The 19,127-nt window shown below is 39.1% G+C and overlaps 2 protein-coding genes across 4 annotated transcripts; one reads left to right on the forward strand and one right to left on the reverse strand.

Moving 5' to 3' along the window:
- Positions 1–1,882: 1,882 nt before the first annotated feature.
- tap1 (transporter 1, ATP-binding cassette, sub-family B (MDR/TAP)) lies at positions 1,883–11,968 on the reverse strand. Of its 2 annotated transcripts, none has more exons than XM_084944545.1 (13): positions 11,862–11,968; positions 10,198–10,530; positions 9,103–9,331; positions 8,319–8,433; positions 7,838–7,968; positions 7,462–7,667; positions 7,130–7,327; positions 6,324–6,452; positions 6,055–6,249; positions 5,808–5,981; positions 3,978–4,137; positions 3,703–3,839; positions 1,883–3,619 (listed from the first exon to the last, which is right to left on the reverse strand). In XM_084944545.1, exons 2-13 carry the CDS (start codon positions 10,516–10,518, stop codon positions 3,398–3,400), a joined length of 2,217 nt encoding a protein of 738 aa, XP_084800671.1. In that variant the 5' UTR covers positions 10,519–10,530; positions 11,862–11,968; the 3' UTR covers positions 1,883–3,397. The 2 variants fall into 2 exon arrangements, with proteins under 2 accessions (XP_084800671.1, XP_084800672.1); XM_084944546.1 differs by lacking the exon at positions 11,862–11,968 and adding an exon at positions 11,618–11,817.
- A 1,787-nt stretch (positions 11,969–13,755) lies between these two features.
- Positions 13,756–19,039, forward strand: LOC146378318 (uncharacterized). 2 transcript variants are annotated; one of them, XM_084944309.1, is made up of 5 exons: positions 13,756–14,109; positions 14,281–14,388; positions 15,406–15,555; positions 17,061–17,663; positions 17,802–19,039. In XM_084944309.1, exons 2-5 carry the CDS (start codon positions 14,292–14,294, stop codon positions 18,719–18,721), a joined length of 1,770 nt encoding a protein of 589 aa, XP_084800435.1. In that variant the 5' UTR covers positions 13,756–14,109; positions 14,281–14,291; the 3' UTR covers positions 18,722–19,039. The 2 variants fall into 2 exon arrangements, with proteins under 2 accessions (XP_084800435.1, XP_084800434.1); XM_084944308.1 differs by having other exon boundaries at positions 13,756–13,959.
- Positions 19,040–19,127: the final 88 nt, after the last annotated feature.

Consider the following 19,127-nt stretch of genomic DNA (forward strand, 5'->3'; position numbering starts at 1 on the left):
TAACAATTTGATCACTTCGGTATTTATTGAAACAACTTGAAAATAGCATTGTTTCATCAGCTGCATTTTGTCCTACAATCGCAGCCTTTTATATAAAATCAGTCCAAATTTACCTACAAGTTAACCTTACTGTGTCTAGCTGCTTGAAGTTCTGTTCAGTATGCTGTGATGGCTAAAACACAAAACAAGGGTAGATATTTGATGGAAATTCTAATTTGGACTCACTTTGCACTGTTGAAGTGAAATGTGGCATGATGCATTCCTTCACAGTCACACACACAGGCTGTATACCCCTGGATTTATTGTATTTTTTCATAATGAACTGTTCATAGGAGGCTGGTGATAAACAAAAGTATCAAATTAACCAGATCTGTTGTTGGACTTGAAGTTTTCATCTTAAAATGGCCAGCTGATTTTCACCCCTGTTGCCTTAAAGAAGAAGACCACCCTCATATATTTTCCTATTAAAAACAAAGAGAGTCCTGCTGATCAAAACACAAGTTGCTGTTCAGGTTCACCACAGTGAGATAAAAATCTAAAAAAAAAAAAAATCCAACCCAATAACTACAGTACTGTGCAAAAGTCTCAGGTCACAACTCATTTCTTCTTTGCTTCCAAGGAGTCAGACATTCTTTAAATTTTTCTAAAGTGGCCTTAAGCAATAGTTCTTCAGGCTTTCTGGTGGAGTTTCAGTTTTCTTTGGACACTGGCTGCTTTTTCAGTCCAGACCTAGTACCTGATCATTTTCAGAGGAATATTTTCTTGTTTCTTTGTAAAGCCACTTACTACTGATCATGGAATCATTAGCATAAAAGATGTACCTAAGGCATGAGCCAGTGTTTTAGCTACACATAACAACTTAGTTTGGCCATGCAACAAGCTGGCAACCTGTCCAGCATGTACCCAACCTGTCGTCCTATGGAAGCCGAGGACATCTGACTTCTGAAATTCAAATGAAGACAGTGAATGTCACACCATAAGTATTCATCTTAATGTGGCATGGCTGATCAGCAGACAGACGTAAGTTGAATAAATAAAAGTTTGCCTGGTCTCCAAGTAACTAAAAAAGTGCAAAAAGTGTTAAATCATCCCCAAGTCTATTCCACTTGATGAAATTGGCTCTCATGTAGGTCAAACCAAAAAAAGAAAAACTAGAAATTCCCAGTTACAGAGAAGTTCCGTTTGCTTTACCATCCTCGTCCATTAACAGCGCCTCAGATTAGAGCCCACATCAAAGCCTCCAAAAGTTCAAATAGCAGACACATTTCATCAGCTGTTGGAGGGAGACTGAGTGAATCAGGCCTTGAAGGTGGAGCCAGTACTGAAGGAGACCAGTATGAAGAAGAGAACTGCTTTAGCCTGAAAAAACATGACTTGACAACTGACCAATGTGAATCCAGACTTCAGCCTCATGAGTTTAACTGTGCTATTTTTGGTACCAGACACATTATCTTTGTAAAATAAAGGAAAAGAGATTGGATTTCCATGTGTGGCCCTCACTGTGAGGCACAGGGGACATTAAGACCACAGTCACGACTTAAATCCAGTTGAGTTAATTTGGGAATAGTTGAAAAGCAGCCAACAAGTTGAGCTCAGCTTATGAGGGAACTTCTACAAGAGTGTTAAGAAAGCTGTTAACAAAGCAAGAGGTGGCAACTTTGAGGAATTTAAAATGCAAAACCTACTTTTGCTTTATTAACACTTACTTGAATCCACGTTATTTAACAGTAATAGTTTATTGTGAAGTTTTACCATACAACAAAAGCGGAAAGCATAAGCACCCAGAACCTTCTGCAACAACTTAACGCTATTACAAAGAAAACATCTTTATGAGAAAATGTTTTTTTTGTACATCAATAAATCACACGCACCACGGAACAGCTCTGTTTAAAAGATTTACTAATGAAAAGTTGAATATTAAAAACAATGGAGCAAGTCATGATTTGTGTAAATATTTTTCTGCAGAAGCAAACAAGTTTGAACATTGAGTCGTAAAGAATCATCCATAAAGGGAAAAGTACAGAAAAATAAAACAAACACACATAAACCCATCCAGAACATTTAGAAACACAGTTTTAAATAGTGCAATATAAAGTAAAGTGAATCTAGCTGCTTGATCTCTACATCTACAGTGTATGAAGCAAAGTGTATGAAGCAAAAGAGTGGGTGACCATGAGCTCTCTCAATCACACCCAAAGGCATATAAAAGCTCACCAGAGGGATGTGGGTTTGGGTGATGTGACAATAATAAAGAAACATTCATCTACCCACTACCACTGATTTTGCTAAACTGCTTATGGTACTGTGCCTTTTCTTTTAAAACTGTATGTCTGGATGTATCACAGCATTCGAGGGAAAGCTGCAAATCAATCATGGCTTGAAGGTTTATAATACAGACTTTTTTTGTTTGAAAATTTGATGGGTTTTTTTTAAACAAAAACTAGACATTATTGTTTATAGTTGCTTTACTCATTTAGATTTCCTGATTGAAAATGCATTATTTTATTATGACGGAGGATTTTTATCTGGACCGGTCTGCTGGTTGCATCTTTGGGACAGGATGCAACTCTCAGGGACTGCTGAGTAGGTAGATAACAGCTTCAAGGACTTTAAGGTGCAACAGTCTTACTGGGTAAACTCCAGCAAACCTTTGTAATACAAGGGGTGGTCTCACAGCAAAAAAAATATTTACAATATAAATGTAGCCTGAGTTTTGCCTCTTTTAGGCCTGGTTTAGACTTCTGCGGGGAATCTTTGTAGAGCCCACGCGTAACCTGCGTAAGTGGCCGACGTCATTGCTGGCATTTATGCCTTTGCTGGTGCATTGTGTTAATTACTGTGTGGTCAAGTCCTGATGTTTCATATGTGGTGCCAGCTGATAGAAAAAAATGTAATTTGGGGACTTTTTTCTCTTCTGGGTCGCTGCTATTTGTAGTGGTCAGTTTTTTTTCGCAGTCAGACATATTTGCCCTTCTAGTTTTTCACTTCTTTGTACTCTTTCTCTCATGTCTGTTCTGACAGTTTCAGCACTCCAGGAGTTTGCTGACATTTGTGAATCCTTACATTGATGCTATGATTATTATTCCTTATACTGAAGTGACCACTGTTATTCTTTCACTCGTAACTTTAAAAACTCCTGCGAAAAACTAGCACTCAAAATATACAGGAGGAATCGATGATGCTGAACAAGCCAATCACAGTAACTTCGGGTTGCATCCACCCAATGTGTAGTTACATTTCACTGGAGGTGCATGTCGGGTTAGGTTGCAGGGTTAGCAGGGGTTTGTGGCTACATCGCAGGTTAAGGTGTAGATTTCCCGCTGAAGCATAAATCAGATCTAAGTCTTAAAACCAGCAAGTCTGTTCCTGGAGTGCTGCTCACACTTCTCACTGCATCTCAATTCAATTCTTCCTCATTTCGGAAACAGCTCTTATTTTGCTTTTCCACCAGGCTAGCATAAAGGCCTTTGTTATTCATCAGCTCCTCGTGGCTGCCCTCTTCCTTCACCATCCCTCTATCGATGACAATTATGTGACTGGCCTTCTCAACAACACTCATCTTGTTGGATATCAACAGCACGGAGCAGTCTTCTGCTTGATCCGTCAACGCCTGGTGGACCTGTAGAGCACAATTATTATGGTTTTAAAGGAAAAACAGCTTTAAGAAAAATGCAAAATCACTAAAGACGAAGAATTTCCTACTTGATATTCATTCTCTGTGTCCAAATCACTTGTGGCATTGTCCAGAATCAGGACTTTAGGACGTCTGATTAAAGCTCGAGCAATAGCAATACGCTGCTTTTGGCCTCCAGACACCTGGCCACCCTTCTCCCCGGCATCTATGAAACAGAGGGATGTACCAACAAAATTTTGCTTAGGTAGAGCCTTAGAAAATATGAAATGTTGTGGTGCTGTTGGTTCATTTAAATTATATGACTCTGTATATCCTTGTTAAACGCTGAGATTCTGGGTCGAACCTGTGTCATATTTATTCGGCAGTTCCATGATGAATTTGTGGGCGCTGGCCAGATTTGCAGCCCTATACATTTCCTCATCAGAGACATGCTCGTAGCCATATTTGATGTTCTCTCGAACAGAGCGAGCAAACAGCACACATTCCTGGCTCACCACAGCAATCTATGAGCAAACAGAATGAAGACAGGATATTAGTGACTGTGTAATATTCACAGCAGACTCTAAGCAGGGCCTTCAAAGAAATCAGCTGCAGAATAAAGCTAAGAAAAAGCACAAATAAGTATCCTTATAACAAGATAAGACAGATGACAGAGGAGTGAATTTAAACAGGAATTTGGAGGAAAAACGTTTAGTAAACTGTGAAAATGCTTCCCTGTCATCATTAGCTGAAGCTCAGGGACTAATTTCATTCCATTTCCATTTTATACAGAATTCACAGGATTTATTTAGTATCTTTAACTTCAGTTTAGCAGTTACATTTGTGGCATGAGGACTTGATAAACCCCTAGGCGTGAATAGCCACAGAGGTTGATGTTGATGATGTCTTTGTTCCCAGCTGAAGTTTACTGTTAGCTAAAACTAAACTAAAACTAGGTGTAGAAAATACTTAGCTGAAATAAAACAAAAATACACACTTATGAAAAAGTAAATAACTGAAATAATATTAGACACTTGAAAAAAAAAGAAAAATATACAGGAAATGTATTTTGTTTTAGCCTTTGGTCAAACTTGTCCTAACAGTGAGTCTGATGAGGGTTTGATGCATACAGTTACTGGGATGGTTGGTGTCCCTGTGACTGCGAGTCACTTTCAAAATAACAAAAACCTAAACCTAGCAATGAAACTGGTCAATTTTAATTGTAATTATATTTATATTAAAAATCCACTCTGGGAACTAAGGGCCAGATTTACTAAACTGGGCAAAATAGCGTGTGAACACGGTCCCCAAATAGTAAAACAGTATTCATAGGAGTAGTTACTTTTTCTGAGCGATGTACAAAAGTTGCGTTATTTTCTAAATTTGGATGCAGTCAGTTCATTTAAATATCAAGCACCAAAAAAGATAACTTTACGTGCTTGATTAAAAATTTCTTCTCCCTATGTTTTGCTCCTTCAGTAAGGGACTCCCAGAAAGACATACAGAACAGGGTCAGTCACAAACATCTCTCAGTTCTTACCTCTTACTCGCAATCGCTTTGTAAATACCAACAGCACTTTATTTTAAAACAATTGGCACAACGTATTAGTAAATCTGGCTTTAAATGAGATTAAACTAAATTGAAAAAAATAACATGAAGAGAAATACTAGTTAGAAAATGCAAAACAATAATACCTCTGCATTTATTTCTTCTAAAAAAGATATAGTAAAATTTGATCCCAGTAAAAAACATAAAAAATAATAATATACAGAAAAATATGGCCCTGAAAACTCTCCTCAGTGGGTCCCAACAGGCTAAAAGTGTTTACTGTTGTTTTTCCACTGTGATCAGGTCTTTTAAAGCTAAAATATGATGTTATTGACCTTTCACCTTTTTAAAGAAGAAATGTTTAGGCATTAAATCGATCTTCTGACAATATTGCATGCAGAACTTGCATCACACTTAATAATTTTAGAGCAACAGCTTAACAGCTTATAATTTAGCTTTAGAAGCTGTTTTTCCCCCGGTGGCCAAAAAAAAGACCCCACTTAATGCAGCTTTAAAGGTGCACTCTGGAATTTTCTTGTAAACAAACCAAAGAAATGTTTGCGTTGAGTGTTTCCCATGGCACCGTTAAGCACAAAGATTATAAATACAAACACAAATGGAATTAAATATGTGATATTCACAAACCTTGTCATGTAGGTACTGGTCTTTGTAGCTTTTCAGTGGTTTGCCATCCAGGAGAATCTCCCCTCCTATAGGCTGGTAAAACCTCTCCAGCAGCTTCACGCAGGTGGACTTCCCTGATCTATTAAGACCCACGAGGGCAGTGATTTGGCCTGGCTTTACCTCCAGAGATATATTCTGGTGAAAGAGGTATATTTTAAGGAATGCTTTAACTTGAAGTAAAACATGCACAGGACAAATTAGTACATACCTTAAGGACGAGATTTTCTTCATTTAATTTTCCATTATATGAAAATGTAACGTTTTTGAATTGAATGTGTCCCTGAAGATTTTCAGGGGCCAAAGTACCATCTGGGGGTACTTGAGGTTTTCTATCCAAATATTCAAAGATCTTCTCAGAGGCTCCAATTGCTTTCTTCACTTGTGGGTAATATCGCATGACAGCCTGAAAGAGAAGTAGTCATGAATAAGAGGAAAAAGTGAGCATCCATTTATGCTTCTTCTTGGCCGATGGCTCACCTCAACAGCAGAGGCAAACTGCAGCTCATAAAGGACAAACGACACAAGATCTCCACTGCTGACGGCCCCCCTGGTCACAAGTGTGCCCCCGTAGTACAGAATGCATACCTTCAAAGCTAGGGTAGTCATCTGGAGAAACAAGAACAACAGCTTACAGAGTGATCAACTGTAAAATGAGTTACATTAAGTATTAATGAGTAATTGACCGTGATGCTGAAGTCTACATTTACAGTGTACCACCTTGGTGTACCCTCTTTTAGATTTATTGAAAATTGCTTTGTGTGATTTAAAGTTAAAATGAGCCCTTTATGCACTTCACTTTGAAACAAGAGAATATAATAAGCACCAAAGATTGCAGCTGGACAAATGTTTGGTATCTGCTACACTCCTTAACTGCTTATTGTGTGATATAATGATGGGTTTGGCCTCTTAATAACAAGGCCTATATATATTCATAGGTGTGAGAAATGCACTGCTTAACATCCTCTGTCAACAAAGACACCACCAGAGGTCTGAACTTACAGCACAACAGCAGGAGCAGGAGTAGGCAGGTTAAAGGTCAGATCTGATTGCATTTATGTTTTCGCATGCACCGAAAAGCACAATAGATCCTCTTTGAAATTTATGATCATATTTCACCTTGTGTATTTATCTCAGTTACAATTTCTAGCTATAAAAACAACAAATAAAAGGTGTTTAAATGTCTCGCTAGCTGCCTTTAGACACTCCCACTGCCACATATTCACACAAGTCAGGCTAAACACAAACTGCAAATACTCTGTAGCATAGATCAGTGTTCAACTCACACTGTTAGCCCAGGTAGAAGCCGCATAGGCAGCTGCCTCCTTTTTATTAAGGGCGTAAGTGTCCTCCAGGCGCAGTCTGTACTTCTCTGTCTCACCGTCCTCATTGGCAAAACTCCTCACTGTCTTCATGTTTGAGAAGGTCTCTGTGGCCACCTGGTTAGCCTTTGCCAGTGACTCTTGAACTTGCACAGCAATAGTCTGAAATATAATGAAAAATTAAACTACACAGTTTGATTCAGTAAAACAAGACATATTTTATTGATTTGTCACTATTGTAACTGATCAGAAGAGATCTGATCAACAAGTAATTAAAGCTCAATTTTTCACATCACCTGGTGGAAGCGTCCAGTGAGCTTGGGTATGACCCAGATGATGGGCAGCCCCATGCATGTGAGCAGCGTCATTTTCCATGACTGGCTCACCATGTAGAACAAGAGGAAGCCGAAACGAGCCGTGTACCACATCAGAAGACTCAGCTCCTCGCTCAGAGCTTCACTCACGCTGTTGGTATCAGTGGTAATCCGTGACACCAGTTCACCTAACAGTACAGCATGAGTCTTCTTAAAGGGATCGCATTTTAAGTGTATATATACTTCTTTTTTCTGGATTATTTGTAACAAGTTCACAAAACTTTTTAAGAGGAAACTGAGATTGGCCTTTAGGGTTTAACGAAACATTAATCTTGCATACAGTTTGTACATAATTTACCTGTTGAAGTGGCATCAAAGAAAGCGATCTCCTGTTTCAGCACGGCCTGGAAGACGACTCCCTGCACCGAGGTGTGTATGCGGCTCATGGTGATATTGTACGTGAGGTCACATATAAACTCGAGCACAGCACTGAGACATAAAGCAGAGGAAGAGTTACACTAAAAGTACATAAAATATTATTACAGCCATATCTTTAAGCTTTTGTTAAGCTTCTCTTGTACACATATCCTCAGAAGTGACTGAAACTACACTACATGGGTTGAAGCAGGAGCTCGGGTGTAAAAAGCATCCTAGGTTAATGCTGACCATCCTCACAACACTCTTTCAGTTCATTTCTGAGTATTAAAAAAAAATCCCTGAAATTTTTAGCAAACAGATCACGTTTTTTATTTATTCTAATTAAATCGTTCTGCGTTAGTAAACGGAGAGAACCTTTAAAAACCAACTTTAATAACCAAAGAAGACAAAGGTTGTATTACCTGGCAATGGTCATTAGTGTCATGATTGTAATGGCCTCTGTGAAGGCGTCAGGTGCTTCTTCATTCATGATCCAGTCAGCCATGCGTCCAGTGTACTGAGGAATAGCCATCTCACCTGAAAGCAGGTGTTAACATTATCACCATACTGATCTTTGGCAAAGCCCAACTGCCAGGTTAACTTTTACATTCAGCAGCGTCAGTGGATTGTGATTACATTTCCTTATTTGCCTACAATTACAGTTTCATGTTGCTGGCATTATTACAGATATGCAGCTAGTGCTGCAGAAGACAAGACCTTTCTTCCTATACTTAAATTAACAGCATGAGGACAATGACACGAACACAATGATAACTACAGGATATAATTTCAAAACACTGTAGTGACAAGAAGGACATGCACGCTTTAATTTAAACGAAAAGAGGCATATTACGCTTTAGGCTCCAGATTTGTATTCTTGGACTCTACTAAAGGAGCTCCACACATGATTCAAAGTTCAAAATAATCCTTATTTATCTTCTACTGGGCCTTAATGCAACCCTCTAGGTAATTCACTGTCTGGAACGGGCACATTTATCACCCTTCCCCCTCTCTTTAAAAAACTATCTGAAACCGAGTCTGAAGCATGACATTCTGCACACAGGGTTTACTTTCACGTATGCTAACCTCATTATTTGCCACTCTGGTGATGTTTAATATGAGAATACACAATTGTAATACTATAAATACGATGGAATGAAAGAAAAAGCGCAACAGACCCCACTTCAAAGGTGTTATTTCACATACCATAAGACGAGAGAAAGACAAGTATCAGCACAGCAACAAAGCGCCAGAAAAAGGGCTGCATGTATCCCATCAGTCTCTTCAGAGAGGCCCCAGTCTCCTCTTTTGGCTTCTGAGATGGTGTCCTCTTAATAAAAGATGAAATGTACTGGCCCCAGGAGATCAAAAGAGATGACACATACCGACTCCAGTAGAGCCAGGCCACTAGTGTCACGATATAACCCTGTAACACCTGCAGGACAAAGGACAGGTTTAATATAACCATTACACGTGTGTTTAGTTAGCTTAGATGAAATAAATTGGTTTTGGTTTCAGATCTTGTTCCAGGCTGAGTATCTTTTATGCATTATTTTTATTTTCTGCTCAAAAAAAGTTCAGTTACACTGGAAACTGTTCAATTATCTGAGAGATCTACTACTAGAAATCTAATAAACATATAGAGCAAAAATTGATTCACTTTTTCATTATATTAATGTGTAAATGTGTGTTTTGTCTGCTGATCAGACTTAAGACATGAAAGCAACAATTTATGTATCCCATCCATGCTGGGAGCAATCACAAAGTTGTTAAGTGGTTTCTGTCATGAAACAAAAGAAGAAGAACTGAAGACCTCCAGGGTGGCAGTAACAGCGGTAAAGGACGTGGCCACAAATAGCAGTAACACAATTTAAAAAGATTCCAAGTAAAAAAAGCATAGAAAATGTAGATTATAGATACATTAACAAATACTTGTATTCATACTTCTTATTTCAGCTAAATGCTCCTGATATTTTCATTATCTAATATATTTGACTGTTCTTACTGATACTGCAGTTTTAACTGGCACTTTTACAACTTTCTGCTGCAGGAGAAGTTACTGATATAGAACAATAAACTTCAACTCTTATCATAAGATTTGTGTGATGCATTTTACACTTCAAAGTAGCTGGTAAGAATCCTGCAGTTCACAGATAGCTATTGCACGTAAAGAAAAGCACATTTCTTATTGAGATATGTCCCCTCAAAGTGCATTAGGTAATGAATTCATATTTTCCTTCTTGCTGCTCACCAAGGTTGCACATATTGTAGCATGGTAGGCAACAAAACACATACACTCACCCTCTCCCAGGAGTGCCACCCCCACAGTTCCTCCATGGTGGACTGCCCCAGCACCCAGAGAAGAGTAGCGTACACTGGGAAGTGGAAGCAAAGGACCCCTAAGCTCTGGATCCCCTCGAAGCTTTTAGTCCATGGTAGGCTTCCAGGGTAGGTGAAGGCCAGGAAGGCAAGGAGGGAGGCTCTGGTCAGGGCTCCTACCCATAGGGTGATGAACGGATGAGAGAGTAGGAGAGGCGAGAGTTGGGCCAGGCGGATGGTGTGCACCACACACACATCCAGGCACACGCAAAGCACCGGGAAAAAGTAGCTCATCTTCTGCATTACGCACACACTCTGCAAAAACAAATGACAGAGACAGCTGAGTATTAATATCAGCACAATATGCAAACATGCAAAAACATAAAGTAAGCCAGCTGCTCCCAAGGCTGGAGCCGATCAACAACTCCCTGATAACCACTGTGTGATGACTATTCTTCCCATCCCATGCATACATCCCCCGTCCCCTTCCAACGCCTTCGATGCTTGATGCCTCCTGGGAACACGAGGCGGGTCTGGGCCCGCGCTGGAGAGTCGGCGCAGTGGCAGGATGACTGCTGTGTTGCCTGGGTGAACTCCTTATCCCCCTACCCAACCCTGTTGTTGGTCACGTGCTCTATAATGTTGTACTGTGGACATTTATGTGCTTTTCTGTGCAGAGGAGTTTTTTTGTTTCCTGTTCTCATGCTGTCCTCCTGTAGCCCAGCATGAGTAGAGGTCTCTTTTTTTCCTCTTGTACCTTTCCCGCTGTAGTGGACATTTCAGTGTTTTTTTCTGTAATGCAACCGTTCTCTGACTTGTATCCCCATGTGATGTCTGTGTTGTATGTGTAAGGTCGGGGGGCGGGTTCATTCCACTGCAGGGCAACCTGCCACTGCATGTGGCGAATAAACTTTGAACTTGAACTTGATCTATGTGTCACCAGTGGGCAAACTTTGACAAAATGTATTGTGTTTTTAAAGCAACTTTTTCAACTTATACTCATATATTAACGTTATAACGCACCATGCACTAGTCTTTGTACACTAGAGTATTTTCTTTTCCCCCTGGAAGAGTGACATTGCGTCTATAAGTGTTGGGTGGATGGGACTGACGGATCAAACATGATCAAACATCAAACACCAGACCTACATTTTGAATGCACTTTAAGGACAATGGTCCCTATTTACTTTCACTTTGCTGCCGATTGCATTTACTTTCATTTTCTGCTGCCCTGATGATTTCTTTGAAATGGCTCCGTGAATAAACCAAACATCACACACAAACACAAACAATTATGGCAAATGTTGACACCTACTATCATAAACAGCATTGATAGCGTATACTACATGAGTTTACAGGAGATAGCAACTGTTATAATTACCCTTAAATCCAACCTACTTACTCGGTTTCCTTGACACGACCTATTTGCTTCGACGAACGTCCCAAACCTTTGAAAAACTCGAATATAACCTCAGACCAAGTAAATAACGTTAATTTAATATCTACAAACCGGCAGCCTGTTCAGTCACGAACCGACAACCACTGACTGGCAAAACTGAAACCGAAACTAACTATTTATAGAGCTTTTGGAATGGAAAGTCCCACATACGTCCTGCTACCGAAGACCAGCGACAAACAAAACTTACCTTTATTTAAACCGTGATGTTTTTATTTCAACATTATTACTCTGAAAACTTGTTTTTGAAGAATAACTTCAGTGTGTGGAGTGCCTGCTGCCACCAACACTGCAAAGTTGATAGGATGTGCCTGATATGAAAATCAGTCCAACAGCGACCCCATGTGGCGAGGAGGTACAATTGCACGAGCTTTTTACTCGTTTTAAATGAACAACAGCTAGAATCACAGTAATTACATAAATCGCTTGGATATATATCTTTATACTTTCATATATTTCTTCATTCATTCATGCATTCTGGTCCCAGAAGCAATAGTAGACTAAATAGCTATGTATATTGTTTTGTGATGTAGTTTTGATATATATTGTTTAATTATATTTATTGGTTTACATTGAGTGTAAACCCATCCAATAATAGCCACATGAACCTCCTCTGAGGTATTCCTCTTTTCATCCTGCCTTGCGGCTGCTTATTTGTTGCCTGATTTGCCTGGCTGACAGTCAAATGTTGTCTCTTGCCTGGTCTTGGACACTGAAACTCCCAACAGAAACTTTGAACTCCCTGACAGTTTCCTTCCTTTCCCTTCTTTCCGGTTTGATGGCTGGAAAAAGCAAAGCTAAAAGTGTTCCTACTATTTTAGGAACCCTCTTTGTAAACCCCTGTAAATCACAAAGCATGTGTTTGCTTTGCTGTTTATTTTGAAAAAAAAAAACAAAAAAAAGCAATAAAATACATCTTTGGTCAATTTCTTACACTTCAGCACTTAAAAAACGACAGATTTATAGTCCTTTATTGCATAAAAAACCTGAGTTTAAAATGTAGAATTCTAAACTAATTCAAACTGGATTCAGCCAATACAATATCCCTTTTTGTGTTTTTACTGTAGTCTAGTTTCTATGTTGGGAAATATTTTCGAATTTTCTACTGCAGCAGTATAAAACATACTTTTGGGATAATGATTTCTTTAAAATGTATGCAGCATGTTTATACTGTAGTTCACTGGGGTTAACGTTGGAGAAAATGAAGCGTTTTTAGTACCTAGTAATCATAACTGTTAATTAAATCCACAGTAATCTGTTCAAAAGTAGAATGCTTTATTAAATGAAAAAAATCAAGCAAAGTCCATCCATTCATTTTCTTCTCTTTATCCAATTTAGGGTTGTGAACATGCAAAGTCCATGCAGGAAAGCTCCAGCCTTGTGATGGATTTGAACAAAGGGTTTTCTTGCTGTGAGGCAATGGTGCAAACCACAGTTGGTAAATAAAATAGGCTACTATGGTAAATATTGAACTGAGAGCAGCCATTGAATAATTCTAATTTGAACCCTTATGTTGACCCATTAGACCTATTATTATGGAGAATGATGCTCTTACACTGTCTTTTTTCATAGCAGTTTTCAGTATATAAAAGCATATTTACATGTTGTTAGATTTCACTCGTTTTAAATTCAGTGCACAATCAAATACATTGTGAGCACTGAAAACAGGAACATTATACATATCTGCCAGTGGGTTGATTAAAGAGTTTTAATTTAAAAATCAATACGGGACACCACATTTAAAAATTGAAAAAGTAATAATCATTTAAGTAGTAAGGCACATTGTTGTTATTGTTCTTCTAGTGCAAACTAAAGCAATTAATCTCTTTGTAACCACAGAATTGAATTATATAAATAATTCTTGCTGTCAGACTTGCATAGATGGCCTGCATCAGAATACTGTCAGAAGACCTTATGGGATTTGCAACAATAATATTCATTTTTGTTTCCCTTTGGCTGAAATTAAGGCGTAACTTTACACATATGTGATTCATACATTTGTGAAACTGAGCTCCCATCTCTGTTATAAACTGTCACACCAAAGTCACTTGTATATGTACCCTGGAAAGCCTGGATGCGCATGCTCAGACATGGCAGCTGCCTGTGAGAAGCCCCTCAGAGCATACAGTTATGAACATTTAGCCAAATAAAAGTCGAGTTAACTGATTTGACTGCCAGTTTCGCTGCCAGAGCCACGATGGAGTAAACAGTTGGCAGCGGGGACATTTGTGAGCTGGTCTGGATGGAAGCGACGGGTTTACGAGACGTTTTCAAATGTATAACGCTGTGTAAGCAAACACGAACGCCAGAAATGTGTCGTTTTAAAGGTTTCAGCCTGCATGAAGGGTTAAGAGCTTAGCCAGATATACCGCGTTACGAACAGCTTCTCGATCTGCAGTTTTTCCGTGACTCTCAGGCCCAGCAACGCCTACTTCTACGTAAGCTAAAACATCTGGATTTGGCCACAGGGGTTTGTTGTGCACAGTAAACAGCTGCACTGACGGGTTTTCAGGCTGCTTTTAGTGATGACTTAAGAGGGGAAAGAAAGATAGCTGGAGAAAATGCGATTTTAAAATACAATAATAATTCTTTTCTTTTTCATGTTTTAGCTATTGCAGCAATGGAGGATATTGGTCTTCTTCCCAAACCCACCCCTGAAACCCCAGTCCTCAGACCCACAGTCCCTGAGACTTTTGGGCAGCATCACATCCCACCAGGTGGGTATATGAGCTCATGCAATGTTTAATGAAATGTGAAAAATATCAGGTATTCACCTGTCCTAACAAGCAGAGGCAGACTTAAACAATTCACAAAATGTAACGTAATCCCAGGCCACTCTGGTCACTGCTAAAGACTTTAATGATATTATTGGAACGTGTAAAGCAACTTCAAATAAGAAGTATAGTGTTTGTAGTATATTTTTGTTTAGCAAGGATGTTACATTTCAAATGTGAGTGCTGGGAAGTGAAAAGGGTTTGTATGCCAAGTATGCCAAAGCCATACAAAGAGAAGAATTATCTTTAGTACACAGTTTGTGTTACCAACATGATATCAATATTTCATATTCAAATATTCCTGTGGGGCACGAGTGACTATTTACCAGTCACAGAACACACAAATATACAAGATAAGGCACAAAAAATGTGTTTGCATGTTTTACACTTTTAAATGATTATTTTTATTCATTTAAGGGTCAATGTCAGTGTCTATTTGATGACGGTTGATTAGTAGCTTCTGAGTATCTGGGGTTTCACGTCTTTGTTTCTCATTCTTGTTAATATTCTTTTTTTTAGGGTTATTTCTGTATAGTCTTGTGTTTTTAACCTTTATTGATTCATCCCTCCAGCTACCTGTTCCTTGTCTTTGTAGCCCTTGTATTGACTGTGTAGATGTATAGATGTCCTATTTTCTGTAACATGTCTTGTGGATTCTGGACTGTTTATCACCTGGGAAATCAACATTAAAGCTCATTTTGAGTTCAATTCCTGCCTCCTGAGTTTGAGCCTATAAATGACTCAATAATCCACAGAGCCACTGATACAAGCAAACAGAACAAAACAAAGCTTCATACAAACAGACATATTTACTGAACATGAATGTGGGCTACAACAATGTAAAATAGGCTGTTGATGTGTGCACAATTACATGTGGAGACTATGGGGAGAGTTACTGCTGACAGAATTCTGGACAGTCAACTCATTGCTGCTTGTTACAATGTATGCTTCTCTACATAGACCACCTGCATGTCGGTGATGCAAGCAGGAAATCTGACATGGACAAAGATGGAGTGGGTAAAAAACGGTCTCACTCAATGACAATATCTGAGCAGCAGATGATCTCCCAATTTCCTGTACATCACCAAGCACCTGTGGGTGCTGACACTAGTAAGTACAGATAAGAGTTAATGTACATTCACCTTTACTTGGATGTATAAGTGTGCATGCAAGTATAATAAAAAGTAAATTTTGTGAACATTCAATTGATATTTTTATTTTTTAATTTTCAGTAACACCGGTGCAGCGTAAAGAAACAAACAAACAAACAGACACACACAAGAGAAAAAAAAAGGCCACATATATGGGAAGAGTTCCAGAAAGGGGGGGAGAGAATAAAAGAATAGGGTAAATATGGCATATATGAGTATGTCATTGGTCCAAAAAGGACCGGATCTGGAAGTCCCCAGGTGTACCTCAGATTTAGACAACTGCACTTGAGTACAGTTTTTCAGCAACGCTGAGCTGCCAGACTCTTCCGAGGATCCTTATTTGCCACTTTACAGGATGAATTATTTATTATAATAATATTTTTATAATTATTCTTGTTATTATTATTATTATCCATTTTTCTATTATTATTTAATATATATACTTTTACATATATAGTTAAATTAATTTGGGTCAACAGAAAAGTCAGCCGCTTCAGCACCACCGGGCCTAGACGTCCCCCCGAAATCCATGTATCACTCGTACTTCCAGAACCTTACAAAAAGTCAGATCTTATGGGTTTAACATATTTGGTTCATTTTGACCGTTGCTCATAGAACTTGTCACTGTGAATCCTCAAAGGGAATGATAGTTTTTCCATAATGTAGATTTCGTTGACTATATTGATCCAGTCCTCAACCTTTAACCATTTCCTTGTAATGGCTTTTTTGCTAGCAATCAATAGAACTGCCAACAGTCTCATATCAGACTTCTTCCAGTTTTGGGTGTTTACATCTCCCAAATATATACACTGAAATGAACAGGGGATTTTAGATCCATAAACATAATTTATATGATTACACATACAGGACCAACATTACATTACATCCCCAGAAGATATGATAATGTTTAGCTCCAGAGGTCCCACAAAGCCTCCAACATGAGTCGCGACCTCCTCGGTGCCTTTTTTGAATTGGTGTAATAAAATATCTCACTAAGTTTCTCCATCCAAACTCTCGCCATGTATTGGAGACTGTTGTGGTCCACTGCAGTTGACACATTTTTACCCAATTTTCACTAGGGATGAGTACATTGCCCTCCGTCTCCCTCTCTTAATGTATATTTAGAATTGGTCTCTTTGCCATGAACATTCAATTGAAATGCTTGAGTGCTATCAGAATAATAATAAGACCAATAAATATCCCCAATATTTCTGAGAAAAGATTTTGAGGCTTTAAACTTGAATGATTGTAATTTGGAGATAAGATATTTTATAGATTTTATACTGTTACTAAATGTCCTTATATATGTTCAAGTGCATTTTTGTTATTTTTCTGTAGACATAAAAAAAGCTGTAAAATGCTGATATTTAAACACTGCTGAAATATTTTTTTGGAAGACCTCCAGTGCTAGCAATGAAAAATAACAACAAAAATGTTTTTCTGTTTTTTGATCTGTTTGCACAGCACATCTTAATACGGTTGCCCAAAATGGAAACACCAATTTGGATAAAGCAGGCGCTGTCAGAAAAATAACCAAAGCCAAAGTTGCAGATCCATTAAAGTGGAAGCAAAACAGGCAGAAACAGCTGAGGATGGAGGGAAAATCATATGTAAGCAAACGCAAGAAAGACGGTGAGATTGTAACCAAACACCCAAGAGCCATAGGACCAAGATGCACCTCGGATGCATGCAAAAAAGCAACAAATCGGCTATGTAGTGAAATTACTGAAGAAACAAGGAAGAAGGTGTTCAATGAATTTTGGCAGCACATGAACTGGGCTCAGAGAAAGCTCTATGTAGCAGGACAAGTCGACCGTGACCCTGTGGAAAGATCTCGGGCTGCGGGGTTGCCTTCAAGGAGATCGGTGTCACTTCGTTATCATTTGATGGTGGATGGCAAACGGACACAAGTATGTAAGAACATGTTCCTGTCCACGCTTGGGATTGGAGAATGGTCTGTGCTCAACTGGGCAACAGAAAAGACTGAATCAAACAAAAGTAAGTCAGAAAAAAAGCCAGTTGTGACTGCCCCTCCTGTAGACAGCAACACTGCAGTAGTTACTCAAGGTGAGTGTTTTTTTCTTTGACTGTTTATCAGTTACTTTATAAACTCGTAGACCTGATTTACACAAATTTTGGCAGAAGCAATGAGGTATATCTCAATAATGATACGTGCATGTTAATAAGGTTCCCATGTTTTTACAGAACACACGAATGCAACTGACAAAGACAAAAACAGGCCACCAGAAAAAGAGGGGGCAATCCGAAAGAAATCCAGAGTTGCTAAACCACTAACATGGAAACAAAATCGTCAGAAGCAACTCAGGATGGAGGGAAAACCGTACACCAGCAAGAGAAAGAAAGATGGCGCTGCTATTACTAAAGCTCAAAGGTCAATGGGGCCAAGATGCACATCCGGTGCCTGCAAAAGGGCATCGAACCGCTTTTGTGCTGACTTTAGTGACGAAACGCGGAGTGGGCTTTTCACTGCTTTCTGGCAGTGTATGAACTGGACTCAGAGGAAGGTCTATGTGGCCGGGCTTGTGGACTGTGATCCGGTGGAAAGAACCCGTGCACCGTGGACTCAGTCTAGAAGATCAGTCTCAATGAGATATCATTTGATAGCAGATGGCGATAAAAAACAAGTTTGCAAAAAAATGTTCCTCTCCACTTTGGGGATTGGAGAGTGGTCAGTGCTTAACTGGGCCCAGAATGGCTCCCAGCTAGACGATTCGGAGGAGAACAGTAAGAAGCGAATGCAGAGGAAATCCCGTAAAGCTTCCGAGCATATAGTCCTGAAGGAGTTTCTAGAGAGTTTACCAAAAGTGTCATCTTCCTGTGGTGGAACGTCCACCTCTAAGCTCTGTCTGGAGCCAGTCTTCTCAAACATGTCCGAGGTCTACAGGTACTACTACAGCCACTGCGTAGATCAGAAGACAGCGCCGCTTTCACGCCAGGTTTTCTGTGCTGTGTTTAAAAAAATGAATTTAAGATTGTGTGACTCCAAAAAGGACCAGTGTTGTTCTTTTGGTGGAACTGGAAACTTGTTTAATGAGCTTTGGGAGGAATACTGCTTGGAAAGAGGAGCTCCAGGGCAGCAACCTGAGAGAGTCGGTGACCCGTAGACTAATGTTGGTGTTTGTTGCCATGTTAATACCAACTTTGTATTATACACCGTTTGTTTGAGACTTGATGGTGGATCCTTCTTTTATATTTGCACTTCTTGAAGCAGTGTAGTTGTCTCGATGTACCTAAAACAATTTAAGCACTACGTTGATTTTGAGGCCTCCGAGTGGTTCGTGTTATTTGGAGCATCATTTTGTTAGAGCACAACAAAACTGCTATTCTATCGTTTCGATATGTATGATGTAAAAGGTCAACGTCAACTCAAGTGTCAAAGTTGATATTTTCCCTTGTGAATTAAATATTAACAGCTACCAGAAGTATTTACAGAATTCTTTCAAAGGCAGAGCAGTCACAGTCAAGCTGTTAGGACTCCCCAGATGTGTGTATGTGTAAAATCATCAAATT

The sequence above is a fragment of the Perissodus microlepis genome, chromosome 11 (genome assembly GCF_051167445.1).
Source record: "Perissodus microlepis isolate ML-2025 ecotype Zambia chromosome 11, ASM5116744v1, whole genome shotgun sequence".
In the NCBI taxonomy this organism is placed as follows: Eukaryota; Metazoa; Chordata; class Actinopteri; order Cichliformes; family Cichlidae; genus Perissodus; species Perissodus microlepis.

Coding starts and splice junctions, on each gene's coding strand:
- LOC146378318 (XM_084944308.1), top strand. CDS start 13,914: ATGGAAGCGACGGGTTTACGAGACGTTTTCAAATGTATAACGCTGT. Junction 14,389..15,405: donor GCAGCATCACATCCCACCAG/GTGGGTATATGA, acceptor TTCTCTACATAG/ACCACCTGCATGTCGGTGAT. Junction 17,664..17,801: donor CACTGCAGTAGTTACTCAAG/GTGAGTGTTTTT, acceptor ATGTTTTTACAG/AACACACGAATGCAACTGAC.
- tap1 (XM_084944545.1), bottom strand. CDS start 10,518: ATGCAGAAGATGAGCTACTTTTTCCCGGTGCTTTGCGTGTGCCTGGAT. Junction 8,434..9,102: donor TGTCTTTCTCTCGTCTTATG/GTATGTGAAATA, acceptor ACCTGCTTTCAG/GTGAGATGGCTATTCCTCAG. Junction 6,250..6,323: donor AGTTTGCCTCTGCTGTTGAG/GTGAGCCATCGG, acceptor CTTCTCTTTCAG/GCTGTCATGCGATATTACCC.